Genomic DNA, 17,098 nt, shown 5'->3' with positions numbered 1-17,098 from the left:
TTCATTAGGTAATATCTCATCCAATTGAACCAGAGAAAAAGTATAGCAATATCCGAATGTATTTCAAGACAAAAACCCAGTAATATCAAGTTTAAACATCCATTAATAATCAAAAACAAAACTGAAAGTAACTACTACGCCTTAATCCCAAACTAGTCGAGATCCGGCCATATGAATAACATCAAAAACTACTAAGAATAAGCAAACCTAAGCAGTGAGCACAACGGCACCACCAGCCTCCTTAATCTTCTTCTCAGCATTCTTTGAAATGAGCTTAGCCTTCACCACCACAGCCTGGTTTTCGGGCAAAACACCTTTACCCAAAACCTTAAAGTAACCGTACTGGGTAACATCAATCAAAGGAGCAGCGCCGTTGCTGCTCTTAGCCTTGTCCTTCACCTCTTGAGGAACAAGTGACCAGAGATTGTCGATGTTGATTGTTGGGCAATGGAACTTGTTGCGAAGCTTGTGGAAGTAACGCATACCGACCTTTCCGAAGTAACCAGGATGGTACTTGTCGAAAAGGATACGGTGATGGTGCATACCTCCGGCGTTACCACGACCACCTGGATGCTTCCTGTGCTTACCGACACGCCCGTGTCCGGCACTGACGTGGCCGCGCTTCTTCCTGTTCTTCTTGAACCGGGTCGTCATTTCTGCGTCGGCTACGAAAGAGGGAAAAGGGATAGGGAATGGGGAACTAGGTAAAGAGCCCTAGAGGAGTGTGGCTAGTTTAGGGTTTCAGATATTTATAGATTGAAGAAATTTTCTGGGCTTGGGCCTGTCAAAGATTTAGCTATTTTCGGTTATGACAGTTCTGTATATAGAGAGAAAACGAATATTTTGGGCTTGGGCCTGCTGTCCCCAGACGTGCTATGTTTTCCAATTTTTTGTGTTTTCTTCTTCTGAAATTGAGTTTCTCTTTGTACAAGAATACCGATAAAATCACGCCGAATCGATAATTAGAGTCAAACCATAAAAACATTCAATTGTGATTTGGTTTGATATTAGAAAAAAATTCTGATCATAATTGGTTTAGTTTAGTTTCAACTAAAAAAAATCAAATCGAAACCAAACCAATCCAACATTATATTTATACAATTTTTATAAATAGTTTATGCATATAAATATTCATTGTAATATATTTTATAAATATTTCTTAAATTTTTTTTACAGGTTTATCTTTAAATGTATTATTTTAAGTTTGGACTTAACATTCTTAAATAGTCCAATAAATTTTATAGCTCATAAAGGTAGTAACTCAAAGAAAGTTCAAATCAATACTAATGGTAACAAAGAAACTTCAATTCAACACTAGGAATGACAATAGTGTTGGATATCTATTTTTTAGTTTTGTATTGTTTATAATGAAAATGCATAACTAAGGCCTCATTTGTTTGCACTTAATGGAGGTTTGAATCTTAATCATTTAGATCTTAAGTATGTTTGTTTTTAAAGTGTGAATCTTAATTATTCAGGTCTTAATCATTAAGTATATTTATTTTTTTTATTTCACAACCACTTAATTGGTCTGAATAGGTCTGTATGATTAATATATATAACAGAGACTTAATTTCATTAAGATGCTATCATCCATATTCATTATTAATTGTCGTCACCGCGTACTATTATCAACTACCATGATACCATCCTCCACCATCATACTCAAGCACCAACACCACCATCCTCAATCATAGCTGCCACCATTATCGACTACCATCACCCACTATCCCTATCACTTCCACCACCATCATTCTCAACCACAACCAACACTCATCCACTTTAACTACCACAGCTAACCACCATATCAACATCAACAACCATAGTCAGCACTACTCATCAGTATAAACTATCACTATCCATTATCACCTTCCTCAATCACAACTATCACCGCCCGCTACTATTAACTATCACCACTTGCCACCACCATCCTCAATCATAATCGCCACCACTACCAATCACCAGTAGCTTCTACCTTGAACCACCACCATCAACCAAAACTACCGCCTCTAGTCGGCATTCGCAAGCGCTGTTGTTACCCATCACCACCACCAACTATTATATTTTAAAATACTATATATTTTATTGATAGAATATTAGATTAATTAATATTTCATATGAATTTTATGTTTATTAATTTTTAACTAAAGATAAATTTTATATATTCAGATGTTAAAAATCAAACAGCCTTAATCATTTAGTATTCAGATCTTAATATACATCTTGATATTCAGATGTGTATCGTCTTAATCTTAAAAAAATAAATGAGGCCTAAGTTTATCTTATTCTTTAGTGGTTAGTTGTGTAATTAATACTACTTAATGGTTGTACTTATTTTAGCAAGACCTATATAGTACTTTTTGCTTATGTTAATTTTTATTATGGCTTATTAATTAGTAATATTTTCTTTATGCGATTTTATTATCTTTGTTATTGAATATATTAGTACAATGCTATGAATCATCTCATATTATTGTGTTATTTTCTTGGAAAATACATTATATAATTGTATCTTACTAGGACTAAAGAAATATTTGGAGCACAAGTCACATATTTTATGCTATGATGACATTACCGGAGAAAAACCTGAAAATCCAGGGGGGAGAACGAAAAACCAATAATCCGACTTTGTTTGTTTGGTTTGATTTATAGATTTAATCCGATATTATTGATTTGGTTTGATAATTGAAAAATCCCAACAGATCCGAACTATGTACACCCCTGCTCTTTCCGAATTAGAATTTTCTATTACACTTCTTGAGGGTCATTTTTTAGTCGAAAACTAAACTAAGCTAATTATTGTAGTGTATGAAATACTTGGGGGTTCATACTACTTATATAGTAATAGACAGTGCATGTAACCTTAAAGAACTATTAAGCAAAATATTCGAATATGTCAGCACAGTAATAAATCCACGTTTTCTTAAGTTTCATCTTGTGTTGGTAATGATTTACTTGTGATCGACTTAACGAGTTAAGAAAGTACTCCAGTTTATTTGATTTTACTCAGAAGATTTTTGTCCAGTTGACATGTCCATACATGTTATACTATCTACTTGTTTGCTGATTTTAGGTATACTAATCTCTCTGAACGTGTGTTGCACATTTATCTCATATCATTATTATAAAGTTTGTATTGCAATATTCTGAACTTTTATCATATTCATACTTTAAAAATTTCTTTAGTTATAAGGATATTTGGACACACATTATTTGCAATTAAATATTTAATTCATAATTTTATTTATTATTTTAATTTTACTTTTAAATTAAAACATTGTGAACCTAAAATTTTTATTTGAGTATCTCAAGATGTAATGTTTCCCTCACAAAAGTTCTAACTTCTTCTCTAAGTGAAATTCATATCAAATAATTCCAACTTCAAATTTAACGCAAAATAGTTATTTTTCAAACTACAACCAAATATTTTCCAAACATAATCATTTAAAATAAATAAGTAATCAGTATTTGCAGTTAACAATCATAAAATGAATTTCTTTTTTATTAGTTAACATTATATTTTGTTTAAATATGAAAAGATACTTTCAAAACTTTAATATATGTATGATCAAACTATTAGGAGAATTATTGTTTATGAAAGAAAAGGATAAATAAAAAAAAAGGAGGGGGGGGGGGATTGACTTAATGATGACGCCGATATAAGTTTGCTTGAGGAACACCCATCTTTCTCTTCCTTTCCAGCGAGGGACAAAGTTCTGTTGTAAAAAGGAATCATTTGAAATATATCTTTTTCCTCCATTTTTTGTTCACACTTTACCTAAAAAAACCAACACATCATGCACAAATTCTTATGTGTGTGTGTGCGCGCGTGTGTTGGAATTATAATGTCATTTGTAGATACGAATGATTGAATTGGATAATGAGTCATTTTTCATTCACTGAATAAAAATGTATGCAAAGAGTAGATGATATGAATATCGGAAATATTATGATAAAAATGATCAAAACAAAATAAACAATTTGTTTTATTTACCAAACTTAAACTGTTTTATCATCCTACTTAACAAATTAATAATACAGTGCCTTTAAATTTTTTTAGTTAAACTTATTCTACCAACTAATCATTGTATATACAGGAACATGCACAAACGAAAACAGATCCTAAGCACATAAAGAAAGACTAAAACATTTGCGTTGGTACTATTTGTTAACGGATGAATCCAGAAACATGCATAGAGGATAAAATTAAGAATATAAAATTTATATTGATAATCCAAGAAGAAAAGACTATCAAAATGTTGGACAATTAGCTTTTTCTAATTACATATCTAATTTAATATATGTAAGGGGTCCAACGATAAACCGCCGACTAAAAAAGGTATTATTCTCCATAAACTATCGACGTGAAAGTAACCAATATATTTATACTCATTAAAAGAAAATGTTACTGTGTACTCATAATTAAAGACACAAATTTGTAAGGATATAAATAATCAGTGGAAATATAAATACTGATCACTAAATCAAAATAAACATTAAAATATACTCCAATTGAGTAAAGTTAAGCAATGAGAACAATATAACTCAAAATGGGAACACGAAAGCTAAGAAATAAAGGACAAAGAAGAAACATATCACACACACAAATGCACATGTAAAGTGACTCCTAAAAGGAATAGTTATGATTGTTATTGTTGGCTTTGGTAAAATGAATAGTTGTGACTTTTACCATTGACTTGACAACTCTTTGTAGGAATAAGTTTTTTTTTTTTTTATAGTTAAGTCATTAAAATGATGTAAAAGGGTATTTTAGTAATTTAACCTTTTAATTTAAGGCTTCCCCTTTTAATATAAAAACTAGTAGTCGTACCCGCGCGATGCGCGGTTAATATTAAAAAAATATTAATTAAATTAAATTATGATCACACTTGTTTGGTCCTATTAGATCGTATTGCTTTAATAAAATTCAATTATCATCTTGTTTGTCAATACGATATACCCAATAATGAAATCTCTATTAAATCAAACGTACTTATATAGTCAGTGAATAACTTTTTTGTTCTATTTTTCTTTATTATATTAAACAATATTTAGTATTCGCTTTCTTTTTGTAATATATGAGAAGATATATAATTTATTACTATTGATTTTTTTTATTTTAAATTTTATTCTGTTGTTCTTAATAATATTATCTAAATTTTAGTGAATAAAATCTATGTTAAACTAACGGGACTTATACAGGCAGCGCATCGAATAACGTTTTTGTTATGTATTTTTCTTTATTATATCTTTCAATATTTAATACTATTACTTTGTTAATAGAAAGTTTCATTAGCATATTACGTTATTTAATATTTTTCTCTGAAGTTTTTTTTATTACTTTATTTTTGTTTTTTTATTTTTAAATAATTTTAAAACTCCAACTTAAAATTACTCCGCAATTTGAATTGGTAATTATTATTTTTTTAATTTTGTTTTTTATATTAAAATTATATTAAAACTCCAACTTGAACTACTCCCCAATTTGAATGGGTAATTTTTTTTTCTCTTTTTCGTTTTTTATAGCTTTTTTATTTTAAAATAATTTAAAAACTCCAACTTGAAACTACTCCCACCCAATTTGAACGGGTAGTTAATTTTTTATATATTTATATTTTCATTTTCTAATTATAGTTAATTATAAGATATCTATTTTTATTTTAAAATTATTTTAAAACTCCAACTTGAAACTACTCCCCGATTTGAATGCGTATTTTTTCTTCTCTTTTTTTTTTGTTTTTTTATAGATTTTTTTTTGCTTTTTTATTTTAAAATAATTTAAAAACTCCAACTTGAAAATACTCCCACCCAATTTGAATGGGTAGTTTTATTTTATATTTATATTTTCGTTTTTTATATAGTTAATTATAAGATATCTATATTTATTAATTCAAATAAAGTAATCAATTAATATATATATATATATATATATATATATATATATATATATATATATATATATTCATATATATGGTAGTTTTATATTTTTTTATTATTTTCATTTTTTATATATATTTAAATTCAAAAAGAATAACCAATAATTAATTATTAACTAAATAATAAATTTAGTAACTAATTATGTCATGTGTCTTTTTTTTATGCTGCCACTTGGCTTAACGAAAGGGATTTTTCCTCAACTACAACAGATATAATTTATATAAAATATTTGTTAAATCTTTGTAAAATCTTTGTTAAACTAACAGGACTTATACAGGCAGCGCATCGAATAACTTTTTTGTTATATATTTTTCTTTATTATATTTTCAAATATTTAATGCTACTACATTGTTAATAGAAAGTTTCATTAGCATATTACGTTATTTAATATTTTTCTCTGAAGTTTTTTTTATTTCTTTATTTTTGTTTTTTTATTTCAAATAATTTTAAAATTCCAACTTAAAACTACTCCCCAATTTGAATTGATAATTTATTATTTTTTTAATTTCGTTTTTTATTTTAAATCTCACATTTGAAACTACTCCCGATTTGGATGGGTAGTTTTTCTTCTCTTTTTTCGTTTTTTATAGCCTTTTTTTTTTTGCTTTTTAAAAAATAATAATTTAAAAGCTCCAACTTGAAAATACTCCCACCCAATTTGAATGGGTAGTTATTTATTTATATATTTATATTTTTGTTTTTATATTATAGTTAATTATAAGATATCTATATTTATTAATTTAAATAAAGTAACCAATATATATATATATATATATATATATATATATATATACACACACACACACACACACACACACACACACACATATATATATATATGGTAGTTTTGTATTTTTTTTATTTTCGTTTTTTATATATATTTAAATTCAAAAATAATAACCAATAACTAATTATTAATTAAAAATAACTACCAATTTGAATGGGTAGTTATTTTCTTATATATTTATATTTTTGTTTTTTTATTATAGTTAATTATAAAATATCTATTTTTATTTTAAAATTATTTTAAAACACTAACTTGAAACTACTCCATGATTTGAATGAGTTGTTTTTCTTCTCTCTTTTTTTGTTTTTTTATAGTTTTTTTTTGTTTTTTTATTTTAAAATAATTTAAAAACTCCAACTTTAAACTAATCCCACCCAATTTGAATGAGTAGTTATTTTTACATATATTTTTATTTTTATTTCTATTTTTTTATTATAGTTAATTATAATATATCTATATTTATTAATTCAATTAAAGTAACCAATATATATATATATATATATATATATATATATATATATGGTAGTTTTGTATTTTTTAATTTTCACTTTTTTTATATATTTAAATTCAAAAATAATAACCAATAACTAATTATTAATTAAAAATAACTACCAATTTGAATGGGTAGTTATTTTCTTATATATTTATATTTTCGTTTTTTTATTATAGTTAATTATAAGATATTTTTTTTTATTTTAATTATTTTAAAACTCCAACTTGAAACTATTCCCCGATTTGAATGGGTAGTTTTTCTTCTGTTTTTTTTCCATTTTTTTATAGCTTTAGTTTTTTTTTGCTTTTTGATTTTAAAATAATTTAAAAATTCCAACTTGAAACTACTCCCGCCCAATTTGAATGGGTAGTTATTTTTTTATATATATTTTTTTATTTTTTTTATTATAGTTAATTATTAATATAGATATAGATAAGAAATCTATATTTATTAATTAAATTAAAGTAACCAATTAATATATATATATATAACCAATTATATATATATATACATATATATATATATATATATATATATATATATATACACACATATATATGGTAGTTTTTTTTATTATTTCCATTTTTTAGATATATTTAAATTAAAAAGAAAAACCAATAACTAATTTAATAACTAATTATGCCATGTGTCATTCTATTGTGAATGGCTAGTTATTTTCTTATATATTTATATTTTCGTTTTTTTATTATAGTTAATTATAAGATATCTTTTTTTATTTTAAAACTCCAACTTGAAACTGTTCCCCGATTTGAATGGGTAGTTTTTCTTTTGTTTTTTTCCGTTTTTTATAGCTTTATTTTTTTTTTGCTTTTTGATTTTAAAATAATTTAAAAATTCCAACTTGAAACTGCTCCCACCCAATTTGAATGGGTAATTATTTTTTTATATATATATTTTTATTATTTTTATTATAGTTAACTATTAATATAGATATAGATAAGAAATCTATATTTATTAATTAAATTAAAGTAACCAATATATATATAGATACACACACATACATACATACATATATACATATATATGGTAGTTTTTTTAATTATTTTTATTTTTTAGATATATTTAAATTAAAAAGAATAACCAATAACTAATTTAATAACTAATTATGCCATGTGTCATTCTATTGTGAATGGGTAGTTATTTTCTTATATATTTATATTTTCGTTTTTTTATTATAGTTAATTATAAGATATCTTTTTTTATTTTAATTATTTGAAAACTCCAACTTGAAACTATTCCCCGATTTGAATGGCTAGTTTTTCTTCTGTTTTTTTCCGTTTTTTATAGCTTTTTTTTTTGCTTTTTGATTTTAAAATAATTTAAAAATTCCAACTTGAAACTGCTCCCACCCAATTTGAATGGGTAGTTATTTTTTTATATATATATTTTTTTATTTTTTTATTATAGTTAATTATTAATATAGATATAGATAAGAAATCTATATTTATTAATTAAATTAAAGTAACCAATTAATATATATATATAACCAATTATATATATATATATATATATATATATATATATATATATATATATATATATATATATATATATATATATATATATATACATATATATAGTTTTTTTTTTTTCATTTTTTAGATATATTTAAATTAAAAAGAATAACCAATAACTAATTTACTAACTAATTATGCCATGTGTCATTCTATTGTTCTGCCATTTGGTTTCATGAAGTGTTTTTGTCTTCTGCTTTTAATAATATATAGATAAATGAGAAAAGTAGATATTTTTTATTTTTTAAATAAAAAATAAAAAATATAGGCGCCATAACCAATGTTTGGTAGCAATTGCAGTTTTCTATTAAATCTCGATTAATTGGATTTCACAAACAAAGGTTTTAGGTATTCTAGTTAGTAGTTACCATAATACCAAATCAAATGGAAAACGATTTATTATCCATTTGAAGTGATAATCTTTTTTCTTCTAAAAAATGAACACTAGTCAATATTATGGGTAGACAGATATAGATATAGATTACGTCTAGAGCATCATTAATTACTCGTTAGTATCCTCAAAAAAAATATTTTGAAAGTTTTTTCCCCGAAGGGAGAGTCCTTTAGTAATGATTTTTAACACTTAAGATTAACCTACACACGCATGATTGTGTTATAAATTTCACACAGATTTATTTCTCACTTTTTGCTTACCAAAAATTTCCAAAAGTAACTTCAAATATTCTGAATTTCTTGTGTTTACATAAAATTTTACAAGAGTCATATTTAGCATTGGAAACATGCAAACTTTCTCTCTTATAATGAATTATCGAAAGTACTCTCTCAAAAATTATTAATTATTAAATATTTTAAACTATAACCATGGGACATCGATTGATGTTTATATATTTTCTTACTAATAATATGTGTTACTAAATATTGATATATTGGTAATACTACATAATAAAGTAATTAAAATAATTTAGGAGACGTTCAACATTTGTAATCAGAAAACGCATCAAATCTTTGTAGATAACAATACAAATCATAAAATTTCTTAAGACTTTAATTCTTCTTAAAAACTATGGTATCCTTATCAATAGTGACAAATAGAAAGTTAAACTTCAACCAAAGTATACTGGCAACTTACAGGTCTTGTTGGAGAGATAAATCACAAGAAATTCACCAAGGAACAAAATCTTTGTTCGACGGTAGAGCCACCAAGTCAAGCGTCGTTTGAAATTGGCCAGGCAATAAAATTTGGATTCCATGATAATAAGTGATAATAGAAGAGAAGAAAAAAATTGAATAGTGAAGTTTTCGTGAAGTTTTAGAATTCTACTGAAGGAGAGCATCCCTTCATATGAATAACACCTGTTCTAGAAGCACGCTCCTTCACATGTAATCGTGCATTTTGGGGTATTTGGTAAATGTTGATTTTCGTAAACTATTTATATAAGTAGGATAATCAGTTCCTTTAATTTCAAAATCTACTTTTATATAGGCATATAGAAGAAGCCCATTATAAGAACTTAATCAAATAAAGGAACTTATGGTACGAGAAAAGTGGGGAGTACCAAACAAATTTGTTCAGGAACGGGTGCGACTTTTAATTATGAGTATGATCCGTTGGTTTGGAATATTTGTAGGCATCAACTTTTTGTTTTTAATTTAGGGTAGATTATATATATTGGAGGGCATTTAAGTAATTTAATTTTTCACTTTTGAGGTTCCTACTTTTAATATGGTATATAGATGATATTTTTATTTGGTACTGACTGCTGAGGATCGCTTCCAACTTTAAGTAACAACTATGCACTTATGTTATATAGTGAATATTGAACTTTTAGGCTAGGAGAAAATCCCATACTCGAATTAGAAGGAACACCTAACAGCATAATATTATTCTTCCTGCCAAAAAACTATGCTCAACTCCATTTGCATAACCACATTCATAAAACATGTCTACATAATGAACCAATTCGACAAAGACTAAAGGAAACAGGTTAGCTTCTCCCCGTTAATTAAATAAATCAATCAGCTAGCAAGAACAACAAACATTCTCGTTCTAAACTGAACAGAACACAGTAACCCAAGACCTATGGATTTTAGAAACTAGTATACATAGTCCTATATGTATATAGCATCCTCTATTGGAGTAGGCACAGTAACTACCAAGGCCTTCTACCAAGCGGAATTACGTTGGATCCAGACTTCTGGTCCCGGTTTCCAAAGCCACCTCGTCCTCTAGACCGGAAATTGCTCCCTGCAGCAAGAAAAGCAAAATCCAAATAAATCAACTACTTATCCCTATTCTTGTGTTAACAAGTTGGACTAATATACAAAATAGATTTAAAAGTTGAGTATTTAGACACAAACCTCCAGTGCTGTGAGAAGTAGACCCTGCCAATGCAGAAAGTTGAGGTGGAACAATTTGCCCTGCCTGCTGAAGGATCTTAATAAGCTGTCGGGTATACTTGGCATTTGCATGGGTGAAAAATGTAAATGCAGTTCCCGTGGCACCTGCACGTCCAGTTCTGCCAATCCTATGAATATAATCCTCAAGACTTGAAGGGAAATCATAGTTGACAACACACTTTATGTCCTTAACATCTGCATCAAATCAAACAATAACTCCAGTTACACCCAACTGGTGAAAAAAGTACAACATAACTTGCAACCTTATCCCTGCAGTACTGAGATCCAAGTGATCGTATGTAAGATATAACACATTCCTTACATAAATGTGCCCACCTTAACCTGGCAGGGATAAGGAGCAGCTCCACCACAACTTCCAAAATCAAATCCAGTGACACGATAATCTTGCATGAGTCTACCGGGCTGTCAGGGCAACCAGCTCCAAAACTGTGGATGGGCAACGTTAACCTCAACTTTACTTTAGACAAAATGACTTGAGACATACCCTTTGTGGAAAAAGTCGAGGAAATTCAACAAAAGCCGCCTCCCTAAGCTTAAAATTCCTAAAATATAACAAATGGATCTTCACTAATTGCACCATGAAGTTTAACACCTTCATTTGACACCTATTTTTCACTATACCAGTTCCCATTTTCCTTCTAATACCTATTTTTCACAAAGGCAGTTGGCAATATTTTTAAAAACCAACATCAATTCAGCTCGAAGAGACAACGTATCCCCTTTATACCCACCACCAAACTTTCTAATGTAGAAAAGAACAATTGGCCATTCATTCAGCTTGAATGCTCCACTGATTGGCAGGGTAGGGTGCAGGGTGCAGGGTGCTGCAATAATACTAGGTCCCTATAGTATCATTACCACCCAACAACTTTCTAAGTGTAGATAGAAACACAGTCAGCCATCCAATTAGCTTGTGTGCTTTAAGGATGGGGTGACGAGTGTAATACTCACAAGTGCCTGTATTATGAATTAAAATTTCAATTTCCACTAACTACAATGTAAAAAATTCAAGTAAGCCCACATATGTAAAAGAAGCTGTACACCTAATTTTACTACGGAAATGAAGCATTGCGACCTTCGCATCATCATCAGTTCTCTTTTTTTAAGAGATCTCACAGGTTTCCTATTCTGAGGATAAGATATAGGGGCAAATCAGAAGAACACAAGCTATAAATTTTTTGTGTGATGCTTTGTCATCAGACATTAAACATTTTTCGATAAGGATGCTATGCCATAAGACATTAAACATCACTTGAAATTGTATGACAAACTAAGTAGGCAGCATAAACAAACTCCACTAATGAGAATAGGACTCCCTCCATACAGCCTGTATAACCTACTTTTAAACCCAGGTTGCCTCAAACTGATTGACCCCTATCTAAAAACTTTAGCATTTACCAACAACCGCAAATCAAGGCAATCTTTTCATTGACCTTGATTGGAAACCTCTTTCAGCACTATACTTTTCCAATATATCCCAACTTGAAAAATGTATTCGGATAGTCCAAATTAATGACCGACCTCTGGTTTCCTAGTGACCAAACTATCCTATGCAGACCAGAAAAGGGAAGTTAAGACGTGCTACTAAACCAAAAATTTTACATTGGGGACAATTCTTATAGCTCTACGAGGGATTCCTCTCCTTTAGAAGTGTGTGAAAACATTCAAATTCCCCTACATTATTACATCATCATAGTGCTCACTCTGTAAGAGCGGATTCTCCTATTTAAAGATCCCTACAATTTTTTTGAGATTACTGAAGAATTGGTCACATAATACGTTACAAAGGGATTACTATTAAGTTTCTGCATTTAATTCAACTAATTGTTCTGATATTGACTTCTACCAAAGTTCAACTAATTGTTCTGCTATTGACAGTTCCGAGAAATCCTATATTCTCCTGCTCACGTGAGCAAAAACATTGTTTTTCTGTTATTGTGGTTAATGCGCCCCTAGATGCATCCCAAACCTATGTACCCAAACCACAGATTACTAACCTAGGAAAGTTGACAGCAGCCGGAGACTCGTTTCCTCTAGTGTGAAAGACCTAAATGGACAGACTAAAAAATCGTAATCCTAAACATTATTGATCCTACCAAGACCACGTGCAGCAACATCAGTAGCAATCATTATGGGACTTCTGCCATTTTTGAATTCAGCCAGGACCCAATCCCTCTCATCCTGGCTTTTATCGCCATGGATGGATAAAGCTGGCCATCCATCCATTCTCAACTGTCTTGTCACTTGATCACATCCTTTCTTTGTTTCTACAAATATTAGGATTCTGCTTCCATCCATCATTTCTTTCAAAAGCCCAATCAACCTGTGAAATCATACAACCATGACCATGAGCAATCAAGTTTGAAGAGGGAAATCATAGAATAACATGTGGGTGGCTATTAAATCACACCTTCTATACTTCTCTAAATCTGTGACAACTTCAACGATTTGCCTTATAGATTGATTTGCTTTCAAGTCTGGAGACCCAATGATGACCTGACAATTTAAGCATGTTTAAACACATTGCAAAACATCTTTAAAAACAGTGATGTTACTTGTGATGCACTTGTATGTTAACACACTATAAAGTCAATGCATTATAATATGGCATCACTGCTTACTTTATCAAAAAGAATATGGTGTCACTACTTACCTTATAGGGATTGCGTAGAAACTGCCTAGCCAGGCTTTCAACCTCTTTGGGCCAAGTCGCACTCCAATACAAGGTTTGTCTATCTGGTCTAATCTGTAGCATCATGAAGAAATATTTTCAACCTCAGACTCTGAGCTTCTCCTAGAGGACTTTGGCATGCAATAATTCAATCACAACCAATAACGAAACAGAATACCACCAAGACAAAATACATTATCACACAAAAACAACAACAACAACCCAGTGAAATCCCACAAGTGGGGTCTGGGGATGGTAGTGAGCACGTGGACCTTACCCCTACCCCGAGGAATAGGGGTAATTCGAGGCTATTTCTTTCAGATTCAAATTTAAGAAATAGAGAATACATTTTCAACCCCTTTTGACCAAAAACATAGATAATTAGAGGGTTCGAGAAACAGCAGAACAAAATTAGAGCACAGTCAAACAAATAGGGAGAAACAAACATATCCTTATGAAAGATCCATCTTTCACCGCAAAATCATAGAAAATGCAGAAGTTCAGCATGCCATGTACAGTTAAATCCTGCATTAAGTTAGATGAGAAGACCAGAAGCCATCTGAGACCAGCCCATCAACCAGGCAATGTCCGGGAAGACAACGATGGAATTGTTGCCAAATTTTAAAGCAAACGGCAGTGCTGACTACTTCCATCAAAATGCCTCTAAACTCCATTGCATTGATAACTATACTATTAAAACCTCTTCAATGACTTGGAAAAGAAAAGTTACATGAATGTGTTGAGTATCTCCATTACCCCTATTTATCAACAAAAAAAAAAAAAAGTAGAATCTCCCTTACCCCTTCAAAATTTAAAATATTTTAATGCTCCCCGAAATTTAGCTATCAGGAAAATTTCCATATTTAAGGAGCAAAATCAAGCATGAAAGAAACTCAGTCGAGAAACCTCTGTCTCTCACATATTATTCATGGTTAGTAAGATCCACAGACTAAGTCAAACAAAAAGATAATCGTTATGCAAGTTGAGTAATTGTAGCTGCCTGGCTGCAGGATGGCCCAAAATAATATCCTGACATTCCACTACAGTGAACGAACATGATGAAGTATTGACACAGATGAGGGCCCAAAATGATATTGAACGAAATTACAGATTGTTGTGCAAGTAAAATCATAAAGGAAAAAAGAAAGAAAAGAATATGCATGCCTGGGAAATTATTTTCCTGATTTGAGGCTCAAACCCCATATCCAGCATTCGATCAGCCTCGTCCAGTACGAGATAAGTCACTCTTTTCAAGTTTGTATGTTGAGCTTCCAGCATATCTATTAACCGACCAGGGGTTGCAATTACAATTTCAACTCCTGATATGAAGTTTCACGTTTTAAAACCAGTTCAGCAAAAAAGGATTCAAAACAAACAAGTTAGTAACAAACAAAGAAACAGAAAACCTCTTTTAAGATCACGGATTTGAGGTCCTTTTGGGGCACCACCATAAATGCAAGTACTACTAATGTTGGCACGCGATCCAAATTTGACAGCTTCTTTTTGAATCTGAACAGCCAATTCTCTCGTAGGTGCTAATACTAGCACGATTGGGCCATCACCATGTGCTGAATTTGTGAGGAAGAAAAGATCAAGATGGAGCCAGTCAATAAAAACAGCAAGCCATTCTAAACAATCAAAAACAAACAGGAAACACGATACTAACCCAACCGTTGTGCGCGGACATGGACCAAAGCCGGCAATAGATATGCCAAAGTCTTCCCAGAACCAGTTTCAGCAATCCCTATTAAGTCTCTGCCCTTTAAAGCCATTGGCCATCCTTGTGATTGGATAGGTGTTGGCTCAACAAATCCTAATCTTGAAATAACCTCGAGGCAATAATCTATCACACTAATTCAATCAGAAAAATTTCAAAAGATTTAGCTAAATCATCAATACATTTAGGTCTCCAGAAGTAATACCAGGAAAGTTTGCCTCATGGAACATCTGAATTGGCCTAGGGACATCATGGCCTTCAACAGTAATCTCACGCCGTGCACGATAAAGAGCAACATCCTCTTCAGTCATTGCCCTCACAGAGTGATGTTCAACATAAAAATTCTTCTCGAAGGGTACCAAGTTTCCAAAGTCTACCTTTGGAAGAGTAAGGTTGTCTAGATCATCTCGTGAGCTCCCATGCCTACCTCCTCCCCTCCCACCACTACTACCACGGCCTCCATCTGAACTAAACCTTCCACCTCCACGTCCACCACTGTAGCCTCCATCAAAATCCCTACCTCCTCTTCCACCACTCCTACTTCCAGTGTTGTTTGACCCTGCACCAAATCGCCCAGGCCGGTCTCCCATACCACCGTTAGCCACTCTGTCACCTCCAAAGCCACTGTCCCGGCCCATACCAGCCCCTCTTGAAAAACCACCTTCAAAAGGTGGATACCCATTGAACCCGCCATCAACAGGTCCAGATCCACCCATACCACTACTCCCTCTAGCACCAGCGTCCATAGGCGGTGCTTGTGGACCGCCATAAGGAACGGGCCCACCACGACCGTAGCTAGCCGCAGCTCCACCAGCCATAGGCCGAGAATATATATGAGGCGGACCCATTAGGTCACTGCAATCGGAGAAACACAAGCAAATAGTGAATACCCAATCACAAGATTCAAACTTTATAGCCAACAGAGTAATCTATGCTTGTATAGTTTATGCAGAAACATAATACTCCTACGCATAAATCACGAAGTGTATGTGACAACATAATAATAACAAGAATCTTGAAATAAACATGTACCTGCGACGCTGGCGATAGGAGCCTGAGTCACCATATCTGGAGTCGTAATTAGAGTAGCTCATGGTCGCAAAAGAGAATTAGGGTTTTACAGATTTGAAAGATGAACGGGAGGCAAAGAAACTAGATTTTCCTCTTTAATCGTCTTTCCCTCCTCTCTGTTTTGTGTTAACCTATTTCTGCCTCACAAATGTAATACCAGTCGCGTAGGAGATATTTTCTCAATTCTTATTAAAATCGGTGATAGTTTTATTCTACTCAAGTACACTTTTTTTCTTTTTTATTGTAGTTTTTTCTTGAGATTCCTGAGTTCCTTCTCGTGTTGTACGTATTGTGTCCAGGAAGCATATGAAAACGAAAAAAGATACAGGGTTTAGTTAATTTTTAGCAAATACTTCAGAAATTAAAAACCAATTGAAAATTAATAATTTTACTGCTTTTTCTAAGAATAAGAACATTTTATTTTTCAGAAACCATTGTGTTTAATTGAATGTTTTCAAAAAAATATAAAATTATAAACTTTAGTAGAAAAACTTTAAGACGATAGTGC

At 30.8% G+C, this 17,098-nt stretch overlaps 2 protein-coding genes across 3 annotated transcripts; both read right to left on the bottom strand.

Moving 5' to 3' along the window:
* On the bottom strand, positions 1–753 carry LOC104222614 (large ribosomal subunit protein uL15x). Its single transcript, XM_009773858.2, has one exon. The coding sequence runs from the start codon at positions 652–654 to the stop codon at positions 208–210; it is 447 nt and encodes a 148-aa protein (XP_009772160.1). The 5' UTR covers positions 655–753; the 3' UTR covers positions 1–207.
* Positions 754–10,615: 9,862 nt separating this feature from the next.
* On the bottom strand, positions 10,616–16,747 carry LOC104220302 (DEAD-box ATP-dependent RNA helicase 20). Of its 2 annotated transcripts, none has more exons than XM_009771142.2 (10): positions 16,552–16,747; positions 15,725–16,374; positions 15,469–15,645; positions 15,209–15,370; positions 14,967–15,121; positions 13,785–13,877; positions 13,542–13,627; positions 13,228–13,454; positions 11,072–11,305; positions 10,616–10,958 (listed from the first exon to the last, which is right to left on the bottom strand). In XM_009771142.2, exons 1-10 carry the CDS (start codon positions 16,611–16,613, stop codon positions 10,864–10,866), a joined length of 1,941 nt encoding a protein of 646 aa, XP_009769444.1. In that variant the 5' UTR covers positions 16,614–16,747; the 3' UTR covers positions 10,616–10,863. The 2 variants fall into 2 exon arrangements, 1 of the variants encoding a protein (XP_009769444.1); XR_011406244.1 differs by lacking the exon at positions 10,616–10,958 and adding an exon at positions 11,447–11,557 and having other exon boundaries at positions 11,171–11,305.
* Between the last annotated feature and the right edge of the window lie 351 nt (positions 16,748–17,098).

This window comes from Nicotiana sylvestris, chromosome 3 (assembly GCF_000393655.2).
Source record: "Nicotiana sylvestris chromosome 3, ASM39365v2, whole genome shotgun sequence".
NCBI classification, from domain to species: domain Eukaryota; kingdom Viridiplantae; phylum Streptophyta; class Magnoliopsida; order Solanales; family Solanaceae; genus Nicotiana; species Nicotiana sylvestris.
Note: the sequence above shows the minus strand (reverse complement) of the source record. Positions and strands in the feature narration are given on the sequence as shown.